Below are 21,987 nucleotides of genomic sequence, written 5' to 3'. Positions count from 1 at the left end.
ACAGTGGCAGAGATTTGAATAAAGTAGGGGTGATGGGACACAGAGGAGATGGGGGAGAGCTGGTAATATGGAGTGGGGGGAGCTTGAAGGATATTGTAGGACTTTAAGGAGCTGTGAGGTTATGAAGGGCTGAAGGAGGGCCAGCCTGAGACATTTTGGCACCTGAGGTGAACCACAAAATGGTGCTTAACTCCCTGCCAGGGAAGAAGGGGTGTGTGAAGATCTACACCGGGAACAAGGGAGGAATAAAGTTCTACATTGGGATTCACTGCCCCTGTGTATCCTGCTGCCTGAGTTGATCACCACATCTTGCCTCATGTGTGAGCTGGCCCTGTTCACGTCTAAAAAGTGATACATTCCTATGTGAATGAAATGTGAAGTCTTTACTTCTGATTTCAAACCTCTGAGCACGGTCCAAATGAGCAGCAGCAGAAAAATCTCACAACCCATAAAGCTGGCAAGTGAGGGCAGACACAATCAGTCATCCAAATATTTCCATTCATATTTTGACAAGAGACAGCTGCTAATCAGCACTCAAAATTCATCACAGTGTAAATGCAGTGAAAATGAGGAAATCATGCTTTCACCAGCACTGACTTTTTTTATCTGACTCTGGAACACAAAGAGTAGTGCTCATCTCTTCAGCACCTTCCTATACAGTGGTACCTCAGGTTAAGTACTTAATTCGTTCCGGAGGTCCGTACTTAACCTGAAGCTGTTCTTAACCTGAAGCACCACTTTAGCTAATGGGGCCTCCTGCTGCTGCCGCGCCGCCGAAGCATGATTTCTGTTCTCATCCTGAAGCAAAGTTCTTAACTTGAGGTAATATTTCTGGGTTAGCGGAGTCTGTAACCTGAAGCATATGTAACCTGAAGCATATGTAACCCGAGGTACCACGGTAATAAGAATATAAAAGCAGTCTTGTGGATCTAAGGGGCCACATAATCTGTCATCTTGTTTCCAGCAGTGGCTAACCAGATACGTCTGGGAAACCTTCACACAAGCCTATAAAGCAACAGCCTCTCTTACTGACTGATATGCAGAAAAGCCTGCCACCTTCAAACCTGGATACATAGCAGGTTGAGGCTGAAGTCAGAAAGGGGCACCTAGGGAGCAATACTAATATCTGATCTGTCTGACTAAGGAGTGGGGTTGGATACAGAAGAGGGTGAGGGAAGCTCCATCACAGCAAAAAACCTGCAGCATCAACAAAAGATGTGGCCTGTTCTGGAACCACCACCAATAGTGCTGCTATCAACAGTAGGTTTAAATTGGGTGTTCCGGTGGGGAAGTAGGAAAGTCATCTGAGGATCCACTGGATCCTAAGACAGCCCATTTGCTGGCAAGGGACTGAGTCTGTGCCCCCTTTGTTGCTTCAGCAGAAAAGAAGCACATATACCCAGGGATGCCCAGGATTTCCTGGGCTCAGTTCACTGTATATGCATCTTATGACAAGAACGGCTGCTTATGTACACATATTAACCTAGCCTAGCCTACCTGCTGGCTGGAAAAGCAAGATACAGATATATTGCACACATCGTTAAACTACGGAATAGACTCCCACGGGACAGAATAATGGCCACCAGCATGGATAGCTTTAAAAGAGGATTAGAAAAATTATTATTATAAATCATTAATTCAATTCCTACCCTGCTTTTTCTCTGAAAGCAGTCCAAGGCAGCAAAACAAACATTAAAACCATCTCCAAAACACTTCCAGACTGGGAAAGCTCGAAAAGGCACATTGAAAGAGGAAGGTAGGTGCCAAAAATTTAACAGAGGCACCACCTACCTAATGTTCAAAGGGAAGGGATTCCAACTTCACGGAGGATACAGCTATCAATGGCTACTAGGTATGGTGGCTATCTCCTTTCTCACTGATGGAGGGAGTATTCCTCTGAATGGGAATCACAAGTGGAAAGAGTTGGTGTTGCATTCAGGTCCTGCTGTGGGGCTTCTCATAGGTATCTGGTTGGCCACTGTGAGAACAGGATGCTGGACTAGATGGGCCATGGACCTGATCTAAAAGGCTCTTCTTATATAATTTCTTTCACAGATCAGGTCAAGAGAGCCACAAAGCAGCATCTCTACTTTATTTGTAGTATTTCTGATAGTCACAGCAAAGTACTAGCTGATGAGAGATGGTCTGAGATATTTTTGACTCTGCATGTGTGCATCTTTGTATTTGGGTTTGTGCTGGTATGGCTTTGGGGTCTGGCTCCACTCACTGATGGAATATCCCTGCCAGTAATCTGGCCTTAGAATGAGAAAGGTACCCCCCTCCCACCCCTAATTTAGATTATGATGTCAAATACTCGGTATTGTCAGCTTCACAACCATGGTTATGCGCACTGCAAATGAACCGTTCCTGGTTTGCTTATACACAGCAAGGTATGCATTTTCAGCTTGGTTAAAGCCTCTGATATCCATTCCTTTTCTTCTCTAAGACTGCAGGAGCAGCTAACAAATCAACGCGTTGTTTACAGACTGCAAGGCGATTGATGAAAATATTTTGAACACTATGTGCCTAATGTGCCTGCTGGAAAGAGACTATGCAAGAGGATAGGAAAGCTGGAGCCGCTTTCATTGGAAAGAAACACTCCTTTAACAGTCATTGATTCGGCAACGGCTACAGAGATGTGCAAATAAACCTGCATACCCAAGGCTTTTTACACACATAATTGGCTCTGGTGCTTTGCCTGTTCTAGCTGAGCTGAGCCTACTCAATTGCTCTCGGAGGGCTCAAACTGCAGAGCTCTATGACACGTCTCAGTATTCCTTGCTTTGTGCTCTTCCACAAATAATCTCCAGCTCGAAAGCTGTATATTGTGGTAATACAAGAGGCTAGAATATTGCAACGCTTGAGGATTTATAAAGTCCAGATTAATTGAATAGGAATAATACAACATATACAGAATAGAATTTTCACATATTTTGTTTTGTATTTATTCTTACATTTATATCCCACCTTTCCTTTGAGGAGCTCAAAGTGACATACACAGTTCTCCTCCCTCTCCATTTTATTCCCATAAGAATACATGAAGAACCTGCAGGATTAGGCCAAAAGGCCCATCTGGTGCAACACTCTGTTCTCACAGTGGCCAACCACATGGCCATGGGAAGCCAATAAACAGAACCTGAGCATAGCAGCACTTTCCCCACCTGCTTTCCCCAGCAATTGCCTCCAACACTGGAGGCAGAATTAGCCATCATCACTAGTATCCTCCATGAATTTGTCTAAGCTTTTCTTAAAACCAGCCAAATTCCATTGCTTAACCATGTGCAGTGTGAAGGAGCACTTCCTTTTGCCTGTCATGAGTCTTCCAATGTTCAGCTTCATTGGAGGCCCCTAAGTTCTAGTACTGTGAGATAGAAAGAAAAGCTTTTCTTCACACCATGCACAATTTTATAAACCTCTACCATGTTCCCTCTTACTTGCTTCTTTCTCTAAACTAGAAAACCTTTCCTCAGAGGGGAGTTTCTCCATCCCCTTTTCTGAACCTTTCCCAGCTCTACAATATCTTTGCCGAGAGGAGAACTCTGGGCAGAGGTGTTCTATGCTAACAGGGTCCCACTCCTGTCATCAGCCATGCCGTAGCATTCTGCATTAACTGCAGCTTCTGGATCAAACCCAAGGGAAGCCCCACATCAAGTGCATTACAGTAGTCCAACCTTCAAGTCATCAGTGCCTGAACTACTGTGGACAAGCTCTCCAGGCCAAGGTGTGGTTGTAGCTGTCACATTTTAAGAAATTTGTTTTTATATTGGTTTAATCTTATTAGGGTTTAGTTGCTTTATAATGATTATCCTTTAAATATTTTTTGATTTTTGTATTTTATCTATGTTGCTTTAATTTGTGTAAACCAACTTGAGTCCTCAACCTGAGTGAGATGATGATGATAATAGCAGCAGCAGTAACAGCAACAACAACAAATGAATCTGTGTCATCCAAGAATACTTTCAAGTACTCCACCACAACTCTCTCCATCACCTTCTCCAAGAATATCATCTTCTCGGACCACCAAGGAAGTGCAATGATGTTACTGACTGTAAATGAAGTAACTATGAAGTGAGAAAAGTGTTTCTTGGACCAGCCACATAGCAGATGATGCTTAGAGAGGGGAAAGGATTATGCAGTCCTTTGCACTGTGGATTGTCTGCTTTAAATTGCCAGTTTGCAAAACTTTTGTAAGTTTAAAGGGGTGGCATGACCCCCCCCCTCAGCAAAGCATGTGAAGATTAGTCACATGAGAGAAAGGGAGGGATTGCTCTTCAACTGCCTCCCTTAAACTTGCAAAGTGTTCACAAATACCGGTATACAGTTTAAGGAAGAGGTAGTCATTTTCTCCTCCTTTTGCAGTGCTGCTAAAGAATCAGCAAAAAGAGAAAAACTTTTCCAGTTCAGTCCCTGTCATCAATTTTTAAAAAACAAAACCAAAAGAAATATGTGTCTCTACCATAACTGCGCTGTGATGTCAAGCTCAGCAAGAGAAACACAGAGCGTCAAGCCCTAACACTATCTGAAGAAGTATTGATTTGCATGATCAAACAACAAGATTCAACCCAAAGACATTTGTGGAGATGTACAATGGCTTCTATGTGTGCACTGGGGATGTCACTTCTTTTTTAAAATGTATTTTTATTAGAGATTTTCTTTGTTTACAAAAGTATGTGCAATGTCTCTTTTCCCCCCAAGTAACATTTTTTACAGACCAGTTTCATTTGTTGAGACATTAGGAAGAAAAGGGGGAAAGAGGGGGGTGGGGAAGGTGTGGGGGGTGATGTTTCTATTTTACTTAATATATGTGGGGTTTTGTGTCAGCGTCACTTGTGCAGGTTCTCTGCTATTCACTTGTGTTCCTTTGGGGTGAGAGAGGTTGGGGCTGGCCTAGGGTGTGGTTGTTCATTTGTGATTGGCTGTGGTGAGCTTTGTTTTCATGTGTGAGTGAGGTGGGTGGGTGTTTTGGATCAGGTTAGCCATATTGATTTGTATGCTGTTGGTGGATTTTTGTCATTGTCTTGTTGGGCTGTGTATGTGAGCCAGAATGGGGAGCCAGAATGGGGTGAATGCGTCTTCTTCTATTTGTCCCCATGTCAGTTTCTTTTTATTGGTTAATTTTTCTAGTAAGGCTGTTTCCCATACTATATGGTACCATTGGTCCATGCTTACTCCTGACAGGTCTCTCCAATGTCTGGTTATGATGTTTCTGGCTGCTGAAAGTATGTGGGTTATGAGGTCTTTGTGGTGTAAATGGGCATTATTTCACTTCTAACTCTACTTCTTACTACTGTGTCAACATCTGATGTCAAAGGGGAAGCTTGCCAAATATAAGTGCAGGCAAATTTGTCTATGTCTAGTCAGTGCCAAGTATGAACCTACAATTCTGTTCCATTTTATTAATCTGTCGGTTTCTTTTAAAAAAAATAATAATCTGAAAATGTATTTTAATGTGTATCTTCTGTTTAATGCTTATTTTAAATGTGTATTCTCTTTCTCTCCCCCTCAGAAAAAGAGCATATTGTTTGCATGTAGAAGATCTGAAGTTCAATGCTTGGCATCTCCAGGTAGAGCTTGGAAAAACTCCTGCCTGAAAACCTGGAGGCATTTGGACTAATAGTCTAACATAGTGAAAGGCTGTTTGCTGTGCTGTGCACAGCAAATGTTTAAAAAGTTCCAAGAACTGCATCACAACATTGGATAAATTTGAAATCCAGTGGGTAGCTACATTCCATTTTGCACATTCATCCAAGAGGTGTGAATCAGGTCATCTTGTACAGAAATTTACGAAGACTGAATTCCTCAAGCATCTCTGGCCAAATGGCCTAAGTTGCTCTGTTTGAAGTCGACTTCTAAAGCTCTGTTACATAAGCAGAAACTGCCTGCAAGCAACTAAATCCATACTATTTTGTTATATATGAAGACTTTGACATTTAAAAAAGACTTCTATTTAACTGGGTAACAGTATTCAAACTCTGCCTCTTAGCTGGGTTCTTGCCATGTGGAGGATTCAGTGATGTCTTCCCACCTATCAAGCTATTCTCAACCATTGTCTGGTTTTGAAACTGTAAAAAGGTGTATTTTATATTATGTCATAATCTTATGCTGAAAATGAAAAGAAATCCAGTTGTTATCTTATTGAAAAATGATCGTCTAACCACAGTGTAGCAGAAACAAAGGGAGGCTGAAATCTAACAATGCAGCTATGCTACTAGACAGGAAAATAGGTTGTTGGTGGGTTGTTGTTTTTTAAGCCATTGCTTGCAACAGGGAAGGAAGCTTTCCCCTAGAAGAATATTTACACCTACCGGAAGAAGAAAACATTGTGAAAAAAGTGCACTCATTTTGTCTGGCAAATTTATTTACTCTGATTCTGGCAGATTCTCTGTTCTCAGACAAGCCATTTTGAACTTGTTTCTAGCGCAGTAGATGTTCCACACCATGATGAGCATGGTGCCATCCCATGTTTTCAACACAATGACTTGTTCTTCAGCACTGAGTGGCAGAATTGCAGGTTTGGTTTACTGTCAGTGGTACAGTAGGAAAGGCTAAATGCTCCCCACAGACCTTTGCACACTTGCATGGACTGAGGTGAGCAATTTTACAATCATTTACCACTTTAGCTTCCACTGTGCAGATATGGCTTGTAGCTCATTATATTCATAGCTGGTCTGTCCAGCTGGAGTGAAGGTGGACCTGGGTTTTTAAAGGACAGGCAGCAATTTACTAGCAGAATAGATCAACAAATGTAATCTTTTTCAAGAACCCATGCCTTTCAAACATGTGCTGTGATGTTTAGGGATTTTATACCACAAAACATGGCCAATTGTAGGCAGTGCTGCCCTTCTAGAACTCAGTAGGGAAGAAGATGGGATCAAAACTGGTATCAATTGGCCCTGCCTTCACCTATGGTTGGGCTCCCTGTCTTCCGCCCCAGCAGTTGCAATGAGCAACAGCTACTACTGTTAGAGCTTTTATCACTATAGCATCAAGTAGTGGCTTGTGAGTTCAGTTATTCAATGTATATGGCATTGGTAAAGCTTACAAAACAGTATTAAAAAGATACGGTAAATGAATAAATAAATAAATGAATAAATCCTTTCTTCTGAGACAGCATAAACAATTAGCATTGAGAACCACACTAAACTGCAACAAGTCCAAGGCTGATTTAAAATGCAATTAAAATCCTGGCTGAATTAGAAAGGTCTTCACCTGGTTCTACAAAAGGATCCAGATGAGCATCTCTGGGAACAATATTCTATAGTCAGGTGCCAACATTTAAAAGGCCCTCTCCTTGCTTCATTTCACTTGGCAGGGCTATCCAGATATCAAACACTCCATCCAAACTTTCCTAATAGTTCCAACACAATGCTGTCCAGTGGAAAAAATTCTCAAATTCAGCTGAGAGTAATTAAGAGCAATCACTTCTTTATCTATTATCTATCTGCTTATACGAACATATATGTCTTAACATGGTACCTTGTGCTGGACAGATGTGGATAATAACCACAAAACATTATTTTTTTATAATATTTGAATGCCACATTTGAAGGTAAAGGTTCCACATGAACAAAGCCATAAAAATAAAGCAGAAATGACTAAAACAGTAGCAAAAAACATTCAGTTTCAAACCAAACCAATGCTTCAGCAACAGTGAAAACTATAGCTCTGGGATGGAGAACCTTTTTCATTTCAGGGGCCACATTCCCTTCAGGGCTATCTCCTGGGGGTGGGTATCACATGCCAGTGATGTGAGGGTCTAGATGCAAAAGTGGACAGAGCAACAAACGTACAAATTTTCCTTTGTAGTGAAAGCTGGTCCCTCTCTATCTTCCATCCAGACAGGCAAGAAGCGTTATCAGAGATCAGGGACACATTCCGGCCAGACCAATGGCCTGCAAAGAGTCTTAGAGCCAGATAAAGAGACCAAAAGGACAACATTTGGCTCCTGGGCCCGAGATTCCCCTTGCCTGCTTTTGTTACTTTTCAGCACCAGCTGAAATCTTTCCTCTTCCACCAGCTTTTGGGGATGTAGTCATCTAAAAGCACTGGTCAATAGCAAGTGGAAAAGGGAAATGGAGTGTCGTTTTTGTATAACACTGTTTTTAAAATATTTTGATTTATTTCATGAGTGCTGAATCTTTTTGTTGTGAGATGCCCAGAGATCACTTGATGATGGGCAGGTAGATGGTACACAGTGGATTCTCAAACTAACCTGTGTGATGGTTATTTGAATCCATTCCAGTCTGGTTCCCTGCATTTTGTTTGGACAGAAGCAGCTATTTCATCTGTGGCTCAGACTGAAATCTCAGCCAGACAAGAACTACCAGCCATGGAGGTGCTTCATGGCAGTTTGCCCAGTTTTGTGAATGTGCCAATTTATGCTCCAAGTTTCCAAGACTTTGCCAAGTTTGGTGTCATTACCAGACATAACCATAAATCTTAAGGAAGGTATATTAGGGAAGTTGGGCACTAAATAAAATCTTACAAGCAAATATACATTGTATTGAACAATGATGATTTCCAAACAGCTTGTTACAAAACTGCTGGTTTGATTTAAGGGAACTATTGATCAAACTTCATGGCAGTATTTACAAGAAATGATTCCGACCAAAAGGCTTAATGCAGCCAAAGCATTCCATGCCATGATGAATAAAATATTGGTAATCCATCAACTGAAAGTCATCATAATGTGAATTAACAGAACGAGTAATAGAGTTCATAGCTTACTCTATCACACCAATGATCTTTATGAAGCTTTCGTATGCTGATGGTCATGTTTTTGCAACGTTTTCAAAAGAAACTCTTTTCAGTGAGGAAACAAACAAATGTACATTTTAGTTATTCATGAGGATAGATTTGTAGGACCCCAAAGCACATAACTTCTCAGGTGACAAACGTAGCCAAATGTCTGAGAAATGAATAGCTAATGATTGAAACGCTTCCTTCCTGTTGAAAAGTGAAGCACATCACTGCAAGCATTTCTGTTGATGCCTCTGCTAAAAAACAGTGTGATTAATGGCAGAATGCAGGGAGCAATCATGTGTGCAAGAGACAATGATATACAGATTACAAACAATAAATCAAAAGAGCCTACTTTTGAAGAGATGCCACATACAGAGAAACCAGGGATGCCCATATATCCATTAATGGATTTCTGCATGACAACACAATGTTATTGAAACTGCGCTACATTTTTAGTCCTCGCTGTTCATCTTCATTCTGGCAAAACAGTGGAGACATTTCCTTTGCTAGCTCTGTTTAGGTATCATTTACAACATAAACATCTCCTCCAAAAATACACACTTTGGATTAGTGTGCACAATATGTACACAATGTGTGCATCATGTCACAATGTGTACACATAGTAATTCTCCACTGAGTTCAAATAATGTTCTCCAAGCCATTATAATCCTCCTGGGAGAAAATGGAGCACAATCCATTCCATAATATGTAGTTGATAGATTCCAGATCACAATAATCCACTACTGGAGAACAGCTGTGTCTTAGTGATGCAGCTGCCTATTGGTTTTAGAGGATCTTGGTCAATTGAACCTCAGTGGAACCACCTCCCACCACCCTAAGACCTCATGGATATTCACAGATGTTGGTAGCTGGCTGGTTAGATAACTGCATGTGATGGGTGAATCCTCCTCCTCCAACCACCTGTTCATGAGTTACTCACAGTTTGAAGCATGAGCAGTGTCCTGGCCCTGATGTCACATCCCTTGGTTAACACTGTCCTCCAACATCCATATGTTCAGCACAGTCATCCTATGTGGCTCATACATAGGATCTCATTTGTAATGTATGCAAGGCATGGAAGTCTGGAGCAGGATTAGCCTAAAGATGCAATCTCAGAAGTGGGGCCAGGAGTTCAGCTTGATACAAATTGTGAATGCCCTGCACAGGAACAGGGCTCAACAGGCTTGTTTATCTGCTCTCTGAGCCAAGAGGGAGAAAGAGGAGCTGGAATCCAAGTGGTGAGCCCAACAGAGGAAACTGGAGCAATTAATAGCTATTGCTAGCTATTGCAGCTATATTTTATACAGGAATGTCAGTGTCTTTCCAGGCTTAGCTAGCACTTGGGAGTCTGCCTGGACCACATGCCCTCTTCCTAGATCACACACCTTACTAGCCCTGCTCTGCATCCTTCTTGAGTGCTTTTGGCTATTTGGAACGTGTCCTTGAACTGTCTCCTTGCCTTTCGCTTGCCTAGATGGAATATGGAGAAGACTGTTTCTCAGAGAGAGAGAGAGAAAGCGAGAGAGCACTTTAATTTTTGTGTTGCTGAAATGTAGCCTACTGCACAAAGGTAAGAACCACATCTGTTGCTGTGTCCACTTTTTTCTTCTGGCAGAAGGAGGCCCAAAAGAAGATGAGGAACAGTGCTGAGAAACTGCTGTTTCAAGGAGTGGGGCTCAAACAATCATCTTCTTGATTTACAGCAAGTCTGTACATCTTAAGATCCATCAAGTCTGATACAGTTCATCAGCCAGGTGATTGACAACCCCCTGTTTTTGAAATTTGAGGCCAAACATACAGAAAACCAGGTTGCAATACTTGGCTGGTGAGCTGCATTAGCAGTTCCTGCTCCTTAATTCAGGATCTGCAGAGTTCTTTCCCGTTTTTTGATACAAATATTGCTTTATAAAGAACTTAAAAAATAAATCAGACCAATATGGAAGAAGACATTAAGATGAAAAACTGAACATGATAGGAGAAAACAAAAGGTAGGAATCTATTCGTTTTGATTTCTCACGTTTTTGCAGTAGGCTGGAACTAAAAAATAAATAAATCACAAACATTTGCCAGCATTTTAGCGCACATTTCTCCAACATCATCATCATTATTATTATTATTATTATTATTATTATTATTATTATTATTATTGCAATTTTGCCTAAAATACTTTTTTTGCCATTTCCCTCAATAAAAGGAGTCCTTATTTTCAGCAATATATGCATTTTTATGGCATTTCCCCCTATCACATATATTTTTATGCCAGTTTTTTGGTTGGAGAAATAAATCACAACATTTGGAGAAGTGCAAATTTTGAAGGAGAGCTGAATTTCCATGTGTGTGTCGATTCAGGAAGTGTGAATTACAAAAGTTCAAACAAAATGTGAACTGAACCAAAGGTCTCCCCCACCCCTAGCAAAAAGAAGAAAGAATAGCTAAAGGCAGTTAGGAAAATGACACCAGAGTGGGGTGTGTGGGGTCTGTGTGGGAAGAAATAGAGGATATGACCTATGAGTGACAGATAAGGAAAAGCAGGAGTGGGAGAAATGGTAACATTTGTCTATTCCCAGAAAGATGCTCTGAAATCTGTCCAAATTACATCTCTGTTTCAATTGCTTCCTGATAACAATGTCACCTTTCAGACTTGAATAACTGATATCTGGATCCTGAAACTCAAATAATATATACTGTCTCCTAGGCATGATGACATCCATCTTGATACATTTCTTGGTAGCATTCATGTAATGTAAATTTTAAGTTATATGTGGCCAAGAAATGCCTTGCTCTACATGGATCCAGGAAATTATTTAAAGATGTCCATCACAGGCTCTACGGAATGTATTGAAATCCAAAGTCGTGCCCTCCAAGCACTGGCAGAGAAAATTATGCACATTTCTTTCACAAAAAGCAAACAACGGTTTAGGGACACTGCAACGGAAGGATGTCCAATAAAAGAAACACTTTTGTGAAGTCATCAAAATAAGCATCTCTTCAAAATATTCAAAATCACCTTTCGAATGTAGGTTCCTTAAATTTGTTCCATTTCATTGCTGCAAATAATACCACTCCTAAAAGATGAATGTTTTTAGCATTTCAAAATTCAGAACACATTGACGATGTTGTGGCATTAATTTCTCTAGTGAAATACACACTATTGTGACAGTCCAACTGACGGGTAATCTCCAGCAACTGGGAAAAGACTAAATACCCATCAAAACATATGCAAGGAGAAGACAGACACTGTATTGGTGCAGCTGGAGAGTATTGTAAGCAGTCAGCTGTCCACACATACACTTCTACTTTCTTGACATCCTTTGCAGTCATAATGCAATGCCTGAAACGGTTGCCTCTCTTTAACAAGAGGAAGGGATGCAGAGTTCTGTCCTGGGCCTGTTGTTGTCCAACATGTTTATAATTGGCTTGGATGAAGGTGTTGAAGCATCATCCAATTTGTGAATGACACCAAACTGGGGTGTGTCTCTGCGTGTGGCCAATACTGCTGCAGCTGTATTCCGTGTATGAACCAGCTGATGTATAATGAAACCTAGATGCTTGTAGCACCAATGAACACTGCAGCAATAAGAAATATGGCTTATTCCATACCAACGAATTCCAACAATAAACTTGTGGAACTGAAAACTACTGTTGAGGAGCCAAACAGGGTTGTCAAACGTCCAGAATTTCCCAGACATAGCCTGCATTTGGCCCTCATAAAAAGCATTCGGGTGGAAATCTCTGAAATGTCCGGAAAAATGTGGACGTATGGCAGCCCATGTTGGAAGTGCAAATTTCGTCAAATTCCTTTTAAAATAGCTCAACAACTTTTATGTCCCAATTTTCACTTTTTGAAATATGGCAACCCTACACTAACCACTTCCCCCCCACAGGAACTTAATTAGTGTGAATGTCTCCACCCCCCTCCACACCTTTATTCATTTAAATTACTTGTAAACCACTCATCATTGTTTACACAATCCCAGCTCAAGGAACAACATTGAATTGCAATGAAACAATATGTCACTTAAATACAACTCAATATGAAATCAAACAATATACTAACAACAATGGCAGCACCAGAACACAAATCGAAATTATATTCCCACCAACTAACCTGCAGACAAAAATAAAAGCTCAAACACTGACTCTTCCTACAAACATTCTAACCCAAAAGTCAGTCACATCAACCCGGGGAAACCCAGCCAGATGGGAAGGGTAACAACAACAGCAGCAGCCAATTGAGGGGCACCAAAATTTAACCCCCATGGGTTGAGATAGATGCCTGAAGAGGGCTACTGAATTAAGGTACTCTATTGCACATGAAGACAGGAGTGCCTGGCATGCTTTGGTCCATGGGGTCATGAAGAGTCTGACACGACTGAACAACAACAAATCACACATGAGGTGACATTGAAAACCACTTATTATTTTTTAATGAAGTGGTATATAAATCTTGCCAAATAAATAAATAAAAATATGCTAATGCTCCAAAAGGCAATACCCTCTGATGCAATGGTCTGGAACAGAATATGCAAAAATGTATCTGATTTGTATATATTTTGGATCCCTTGTGTGTAACCACAATAGATTCAGTACCATTTACAAATATTTCTGTTAAAAGGGCTTTTCAATTTATTACTGTGGCATTTATTGCTGTGGGAAAGTATCTGGTTGAAAAATATGCAAATATGCAACATATGCTGTAGCAGTATAAGCAGGAGAGCGAAACAGAAACACACCTGTTAATGTCTGATCCACCAAATTGGTTGCCATGAATGTCACAGCTGGTGAAGAGATAGCCGCTACCCTGGTGACTTGAGTTGGCATCAGAGGAGTCATTCGGGTATCCATCCTAGAAGCAGCACCTGCAAGCAAACCCATAATGAGCATTAATAATCTGGTTGCTTCCCCCCCCATCTTTTCTTTTTCTATTTTTTTTTTTAAACTTTGGGCATCATCAGATGCTGTTAGCAATTACTATTTCTTGGCAAATATTTTACAACACAATTATAATATTTACATGAATACATTTCTTGAAAAATAAATAAACCCACTTCATTTTTACTCCCATCTTGCTATAAAAAATACATCCAATCTGAGGAGTCCTCACTGAATAGCATAAAAAGGAGCCAGTGGAAGGGATGCAGAAGAGTTTCAGAAATAGATGAGGGGGTTTAGAAAGGACATTCTCCAAATCTAGCCCACCTTTGAATTTCAGCTTAGTAACAATAACAATAATAATTTATTATTTCTACCCCGCTTATCTGGCTGGGTTTCCTCAGCCACTCTGGGCGGCTTTCAACAGAACATTAAAAACAGAATAAAACTTCAAACATTAAAAACTTCCCTAAACAGTGCTGCCTTCAGATATCTTCTAAAAGTCAGATAGTTGTTTATTTCCTTGACATCTGATGGGAGGGCATTCCACAAGGTGGGCACCACTACTGAGAAGGCCCTCTGCCTAGTTCCCTGTAACCTCACTTCTCGCAGTGAGGGAACCACCAGAAGGCCCTCAGAGCTGGACCTCAGCTGGACCTCAGCATCCAGGCTGGGGGTGGAGAAACTCCTTCAGGTATACTGGGCCAAGGCTGTTTAGCTAATAATGGTTTGGCACCAGCTATCTCATCTTTATCAGTTTTGCTCTTACCACTGCCATCACAGTCACTACCAATAGGGCCAAAAAACAGGACCAATCTTCAGGTCCAATAATAGTCAATGCTGCTCAAGTTTTTAATACAGGGATTTCATGACTCAGCTTGGTTATAGATGTGTGCTTACTCCACCCTCAGCAGCTTTTTTTCCTTTGTGTTTGAAGGCAGATTGAAAATGGCATATCCTCCAGAATAATCCACATGCCAGAATACAGAATCCTATCTGTGCAAATAAATCCACGTCTAACAATGTGGCAAAGAATGAAGATCCAGGATCCAGACTGGGAAGGCTTGATATTCAGTGGGTAGCATAGCAACAGGCAAGGAACTAGTTGAACCCACAAACCAATGTTGTCATTTAGTATATCCATCCTCTTTCTTTATCTTTGCACACCCATGGGTGCACAAAACAGTCATTCATTCATTTAGAAGAATGATAAAATGCTCAATTAAAATAAAAATTATTCAACCAATGTACAAATAAAATTGAAAATAAAACAAAGCTGAAATCCACATTCCACTAAAAACAAAAAAAATAGCTAGAACCATCATAATTCAATTCAAAACAAAGATAAATGTATAAAAACACAATTAAAGACCAAAAATCAATAAAATAGTCCTTAATCTTAGCTATCTATTGAAATTCGTTGTAGGGTTTCACGTATGTTGGCCTCTGTAAATCAACCGCTCTCAATGCAGACTTCTTGTTTATAATCAATTAAAAAAGTAGTTGTGCAAACCACTGTGTATTATAGTGGCAGATTACCACAGCATCCTTTTATGGGTGAATGGCTGCATTAATTTCCATGGATGGCTGGGGTTCATTCATTCATTCATTCATTCATTCATTCTGTTTGTATGCCACTTTTCCACACACAAAAATCATGTTGAAAGATGCATACAACAAAGAAACTGGGATGCATTTCAAACCAACACAACAAAAAAAATAATTCCTAGTAACATAGCAAATCAACAGTGCAGTAACCATTTCCTAATAACATAGCAAAACAAAAATTGAGTAACATATGTATAGTACTGAACTGTGGTTTTTATAACAACATGCAGCATCCAGGAGCAAAAATAACAAGGCAGCTTCACAGTTTCACTTTAGTCCTCCCCTCCCATGATGTTGCTCGCATTCCATCTCCTGCAAGAGCTTTTTATCAGACTTCCAAGAGGAAAGGGTAGGGCAGCTGGAAACCCCCCTCCCATGTTGCTGCTCTAGGATAGTGTTCTAGCTGCATTGGTTAAAAAAACCCCCACATTCTCTGGCATTGGATTGCCCAGTTTTCCACCAACAGATACCCCACAAAGGGTGGTGGAGGGGAGAGCAGTGCCTTCTTCCTGTCAGCAACTTCAGTGCTGTGGTGATGAGAGCAATACGTTTCTGATTCCCTTTCCCTTCCCCCCCAATCTAGAAACCAGTTTTAGGGTGGGGGAGAAAGCAGTGCAGACCGGAATGAATTTCACGGGGCTTTTGATGGTTTCTAATAACATGCACCAATACACCACGGTCTTCTAAGGATCACTTCAAACATGTGTCCATACTGGCAGCTGCTACTGGAGTAGAAACATTTCATGCAGTTGGGCTATTTTAGATGGTGAATCCAATCCAGCTATTATGGTTTGCTATGAGGATTGCTACCTTGCTACGGATGGAGGGGAGAGGAAGGTTACTCCTATTTCCCAAGGAGATCCGCATGAAGAAATAAAACAGGTGAAGCTTATCCTGCTACAGGGGGCAGGGGGGAGAATTTCATCTCAACTACTGAAGTGTCAGGAACAGCAACTGGGGATAGGGAGCTTGCAATCCCAGCTGGCACACAGAAACATTTTTTTCCCATCCTCCACTGGAAGTGAGCAACATCCAAATCAGTTCTGAATGAGGGGAAATGAGAGAAGGGGAAAACTCTCTCTCCCAACTCTTCCTAAGCATTTTAGATTAAAAATAATTTCATCTGCTTCCTTCTCCCCAAACTCCACCCCATAAATTTGAGCACCGGTCAGCTTTAAAACACACATACCTGGCACCAACAGTCCAGTATTTACTGCTTTCCCCATTTTTTAATGTTTTTATCATGCCTTTTAAATGCATTGTTTCTTATAGGATCAATTACATTTTCACAGGACAAGCCTGGAATTCAGGCTATAAACCAGCACTGTATCTAGCCTCTTATGAGATGAAGGCAGGTTTAAAAAGGGGAGGAAGAGATATCATAAATCATTTTACTACTGCTTAGGTGTGTGTGTGTGTGTGTTTTTAGACTCCATCATTTATGGCAGTAGAAATGGGAAAACATATGTAAAGCCCAGAAATGCAACAAATGCAAGAAAGATACACAGGACTAACAAGAAATAACAGATAAAGGGATAGAGAACTGTAGACTAATCTAAGTGGCTGTTATGTGCGACCGAGCCAGCTGTGCTCCCTAAATCTGCCTTTGTTCTATGGATACCATGAGCATCATTTGATGAGAAGTAGCAACACCCCCCCAACACACCCTAGTAGATTGTGGCACAGGTGAATACTAAGGCTCTCAGTCACAACTATGTTTGTTATTGGTATTTGTGCATGCACACAAAAGCTCATACCAATAACAAACTTAGTTGGTCTCTAAGGTGCTACTGGAAGGAATTTTTTTATTTTGTTTCAACTATGGGAGACCAACACAGCTACCTACCTGTAACTAGTCACAACTATGGTTAGGTTGTGTACATGTTCCTGTCTACTCTGTACCAAGTATCCTCCCGCTGTTAGTTTGGGAAACAATGTAGACATGTCATTATCCACAGTTCATCTATCTTGTATCTATACTGTCATTTCTTATGGTACACTTCCCTCAAGCCAACTTTAATTCAAATTGGAGGAAAGAACAACCTAGTTGCTTTTAAAATTGGTAACGTGTCTACAAGCCTTGGTGTTAACAAGCAAGGTGTATTTCCACTTGCTACAAAAAAAGCTAATAAGATAGTTTCATAAGCACCACCAATGATATTACTGATAGGCCTAAATGACAATTTCATGCTCACGCCTTAATAATAATAATAATAATAATAATAATAATAATAATAATAATTTATTATTTGTACCCCACCCATCTGGCTGGGTTTCCCCAGCCACTCTGGGTGGCTTCCAACAAAGATGAAAAATACACTAAAATGTCACATATTAAAAACTTCCCTGAACAGGGCTGCCTTCAGATGTCTTCTGAATGTCAGGTAGTTGTTTATCGCTTTGACATCTGATGGGAGGGCGTTCCACAGGGCGGGCGCCACTACCGAGAAGGCCCTCTGCCTGGTTCCCTGTAACTTGGCCTCTCGCAGTGCGGGAACCGCCAGAAGGCCCTCGGAGCTGGACCTCAGTGTCCGGGCAGAACGATGGGGGAGGAGACGCTCCTTCAGATATACTGGACCGAGGCCGTTTAGGGCTTTAAAGGTCAGCACCAACACTTTGAATCGTGCTCGGAAACGTACTGGGAGCCAATGTAGGTCTTTCAAGACCGGTGTTATATGGTCTCGGCGGCCGCCCCCAGTCACCAGTCTAGCTGCCGCGTTCTGGATTAGTTGTAGTTTCCGGGTCACTTCAAAGGTAGCCCCATGTAGAGCGCATTGCAGTTGTCCAAGCGGGAGATAACCATAGCATGCACCACTCTGGCGAGACAGTCTGCAGGCAGATAGGGTCTCAGCCTACGTACCAGATGGAGTTGGTAAACAGCTGCCCTGGATAGAGATTTGACCTCTGCCTCCATGGACAGCTGTGAGTCCAAAATGACTCCCAGGCTGTGCACCTGGTCCTTCAGGGGCACAGTTACCCCATTCAGGACCAGGGAATCCTCCACACCTGCCCGCCTCTTGTCCCCCCAAAACAGTACTTCTGTCTTGTCAGAATTCAACCTCAATCTGTTAGCCACCATCCAACCTCCAACCGCCTCCAGACACTCACACAGGACCTTCACTGCCTTCACTGGTTCTGATTTAAAAGAGAGGTAGAGCTGGGTATCATCCGCATACTGATGAACACCCAGCCCAAACCTCCTGATGATCTCTCCCAGCGGCGGCATGTAAATGTTGAAAAGCATGGGGGAGAGGACAGAACCCTGAGGCACCCAACACATGAGAGCCCAGGGGTCTGAACACTCATCCCCCCCCCCCCACTTTCTGAACACGGCCCAGGAGGAAGGAGCGGAACCACTGTATGACAGTGCCCCCAGCTCCCAGCCCCTCAAGACGGTCCAGAAGGATGTTATGGTCGATGGTATCAAACGCTGCTGAGAGATCCAGCAGAACTAGGAAACAGCTCTCACCTTTGTCCCTAGCCCGCCAGAGATCATGAACCAGTGCGACCAAGGCAGTTTCAGTCCCATGATGAGGCCTGAATCCCGACTGGAAGGGATCCAAATGGTCCGCTTCTTCCAGGTGTGCCTGGAGTTGTTCAGCAACCACTCGCTCAATCACCTTGCCCAAGAATGGAAGATTTGAGACTGGGCGATAATTGGCCATTGTGGCTGCATCTAAAGATGGTTTTTTAAGAAGCGGTTTAATAACCGCCTCTTTCAGCGGGTCTGGGAAGGCTCCCTCACAGAGGGAAGCATTCACCACCCCACGAAGCCCATCGCCCAGTCCTTCCCAGCTAGCTTTTATAAGCCATGATGGGCAAGGATCCAGGAGACAGGTGGTTGGCTTCACTCGTCCAAGCAGCCTGTCCACATCCTCGGAGGTAACAGATTGGAATTGATCCCACACAACTTGACTAGACAGGACTCTAGCACTCTCCCGCCCTGGCCCTGCTCCCACGGTGGAGTCTACTTCTTCCCGAATCTGAGCGATTTTATCTGCAAAAAACTTTGTGAAATCATTGCAGGAGATCATGTGGCCCGTACTGGGCCCCGTCGTCGCAGGTGGTTCCGCTAAATTGTGAACCACCTGAAAAAGTCTCCTGCTGCTGTTTTCTGCAGATGCAATAGAGGCGGCGAAGAAAGTCTTCTTCACTGTCGCTATCGCCACTTGGTAGGCTCGACGTTGAGCTCTAACCTGTGTCCGGTCAGATTCAGAATGAGTTATCCGCCACCGGCGCTCTAGCCGTCTCAACGATTGTTTCATTGCCCTCAGATCCGTGGAAAACCATGGGGCTGCCCGGGCTCCATGCAATCGGAGAGGGCGCTTCGGAGCCAAACAGTCAATAGCCCTGGTTAACTCCACATTCCAGCGGGCCACCAGGGAATCGGCTAAAAGGCCATCAACATGGGATAAAGCATCCCCTACCACTCTCTGGAAACCATTTGGATCCATTAAGTGGCAGGGGCAGACCATCCGAATCGGACCCACCTCCCTGCAGAGGGAATGGGTCGCAGAGAAGTCCAGTTGCACCAGGAAGTGATCTGACCATGGTACTTCTTTCGTTTCGCTTTTACTTAGTGTCAGATCACCAACATCCATAGAGGTAAACACCAGGTCCAAGGCATGTCCGCGGCTATGGGTTGGGCCAGACTTATTCAGGGACAGCCCCATGGAGGCCATGCTTTCCACGAAGTCCCGAGCGGCCCCTTGTAAGGTCGTGTTGGCATGGATGTTAAAATCCCCTAGGACAACCAAGCTAGGTGTCTCCAGGAGAACATCCGCCACAACCTGAAGCAGCTCGGGCAGGGAATCCTTGGTGCAGCGGGGAGGTCGGTACACCAAAAGGAATCCTGTACTGCCCCATTGCCCAACTTCCAGAACATGCACTTGGAAAACTGGGTCTTCCCAATAGGACGCCTGGTGCAAACTAATGACTTCCTAAAAATCACTGCAACCCCCCCTCCCCGCCCACATGACCTGGGTTGCTGTGCGTAAGAGAAACCTGGTGGACAAGCAGTGGCAAGGACAGGCCCATCTGCTTCATCCAACCAAGTCTCTGTTACACATGCCAGGTCAAGTCCTCCATCCATGATCAAGTCATGGATGGCAGTGGTCTTATGAATCATTGACCTGGCATTGCACAGCAGCACCTTCAGGTCATGTGGGTATCCCTTGCTGATTCTAGTATACATCCGGTCAGGACCAGACCCGGAGGCAGGGATAGTATCCTTGTGTTCCCCAGAAGAGTTTTAATTATTGCCTGTAGACGATCTAAGCCAAAGGTTTTCAAAACTCATTTTGAGTGGACAAATCCATGGAAATAAGGGAACAGGGCTATATAAGCCTGTGGCATGGATAAAAGGTTGTAGAAGACAAATCCATGGAAGCAAAAACGATTTGCCCCAAACAGGAGGCTGCCTCTTAGCAGTGTTAGCAATGGAGAGTCACAGAGCTGCACTGTAACACGAATTGGGGCACTGGAGGCAAGTAGAGTTCATGCTTTATTCATCACTCATCAAAACAACATGAAACCGAGGCTGGAAATGTCAGGAACTTGATCCCACAGTCTCAGGGTGATTAATATAATGACCCTGCTTCTCTCTGCAGCAGTTTATACTTCATGTGGTGCTGGAATTCAGAGCAGGGCCTGAGAAGGACAACGGTGCCATGGGAGACAGATGAAGGAACAATATGTAGGACCCAAGGCAGAGAAGGGCTTTACAGAGAAGTACCAGCAGCTTGAACTGAACCCAAAAGGATAATGGAAACCACTGGATGAATCGGCTTGCACCATCCCAAATCCAGAAACATGTAAGATGAAGATCCTGCTGGATCAGGCCAATGGCCTATCTAGTCCAGCATCAGGTTCTCACAGTGGCCAACTGGATGCCTGTGGGAAACCTGCAAGCAGGATCCAAACATAAGACTACTCTCCCTTCCTTTGGTTTCCAGCAACTGGTATTCAGAGAACTGCCATCCCCTGGGGAGGGAGGCAAGAGCCAAATGCAAGGCTACAACCAGCAGTTGCTTCAGACACCTTATAAACACATAAGATTGGGAGAGTCACACACATAAAACATGATCCAAATTTCTGTTTTATTTGCTTTTATGTTTTTATACTGTTGTTTCATCAGTTATAGGTTTTGTGTTTTTGTTTTAATGGATATTGCTTTTATAGAGAATTTCAGGAATGCTTTTGAATGGGTAAATGAATAAGTGGTTTTCAGTTCTTCCGTGAGAGGGTGGGCTGGAAAGTAATGGTGCCACTCATTGTTTATATGGGTTGAAAGGGTACTCTCCCTATTCATAATACTAACATACTGTTCTGCGCCTAGGAACAGATAACATACTGGAATTTTTATAGCACTACTTTATGCTTCTGAAAGGGTTACACTGTCTTTTCAAGTTATGTCAAACTGTTTCTCTTATTCAGACAAACTCTGCCACATCTTGCTTCATTTCTCTAAAGCCTTCTGTTCTTTTCTTTTTTTTACAGCTGGATATATTAACATAAGCCTTGACATTCTCATTGTGTGTATGCTTGTGTGAAAATTAACTTATAGTTTGCATCTACAGCCCATTTAAGTATATATTCTTAAATTTTCCATGTATGGATAAAGTCCAACTGCTTGATTTAAGTATACCTTATGCTCACCCAATATGCTTGCTTGATTTAGAGCAATCATAACCTTTCAGGAATAAATATTTGCACACTTTAGCACTACAAGAACATAAAAAAGCAATCTCTACAATAGATTGCTTT

At 42.4% G+C, this 21,987-nt stretch overlaps 1 protein-coding gene across 2 annotated transcripts in view; it reads right to left on the bottom strand.

Moving 5' to 3' along the window:
* Nucleotides 1-21,987, bottom strand: part of TCERG1L (transcription elongation regulator 1 like) — a 176,018-nt gene that overhangs the window by 49,162 nt on the left and 104,869 nt on the right. For both annotated transcript variants that reach the window (XM_081863278.1, XM_081863277.1), the window contains exon 5: nucleotides 13,476-13,601. In XM_081863278.1, the coding sequence (XP_081719404.1) occupies nucleotides 13,476-13,601 (126 nt within the window). The remainder of the gene's footprint in view (nucleotides 1-13,475; nucleotides 13,602-21,987) is intronic.

Source organism: Podarcis erhardii (genome assembly GCF_964252035.2).
Source record: "Podarcis erhardii genome assembly, chromosome: 5".
Lineage (NCBI taxonomy): Eukaryota > Metazoa > Chordata > Lepidosauria > Squamata > Lacertidae > Podarcis > Podarcis erhardii.
This window is presented reverse-complemented; position numbering and strand designations above follow the sequence as displayed.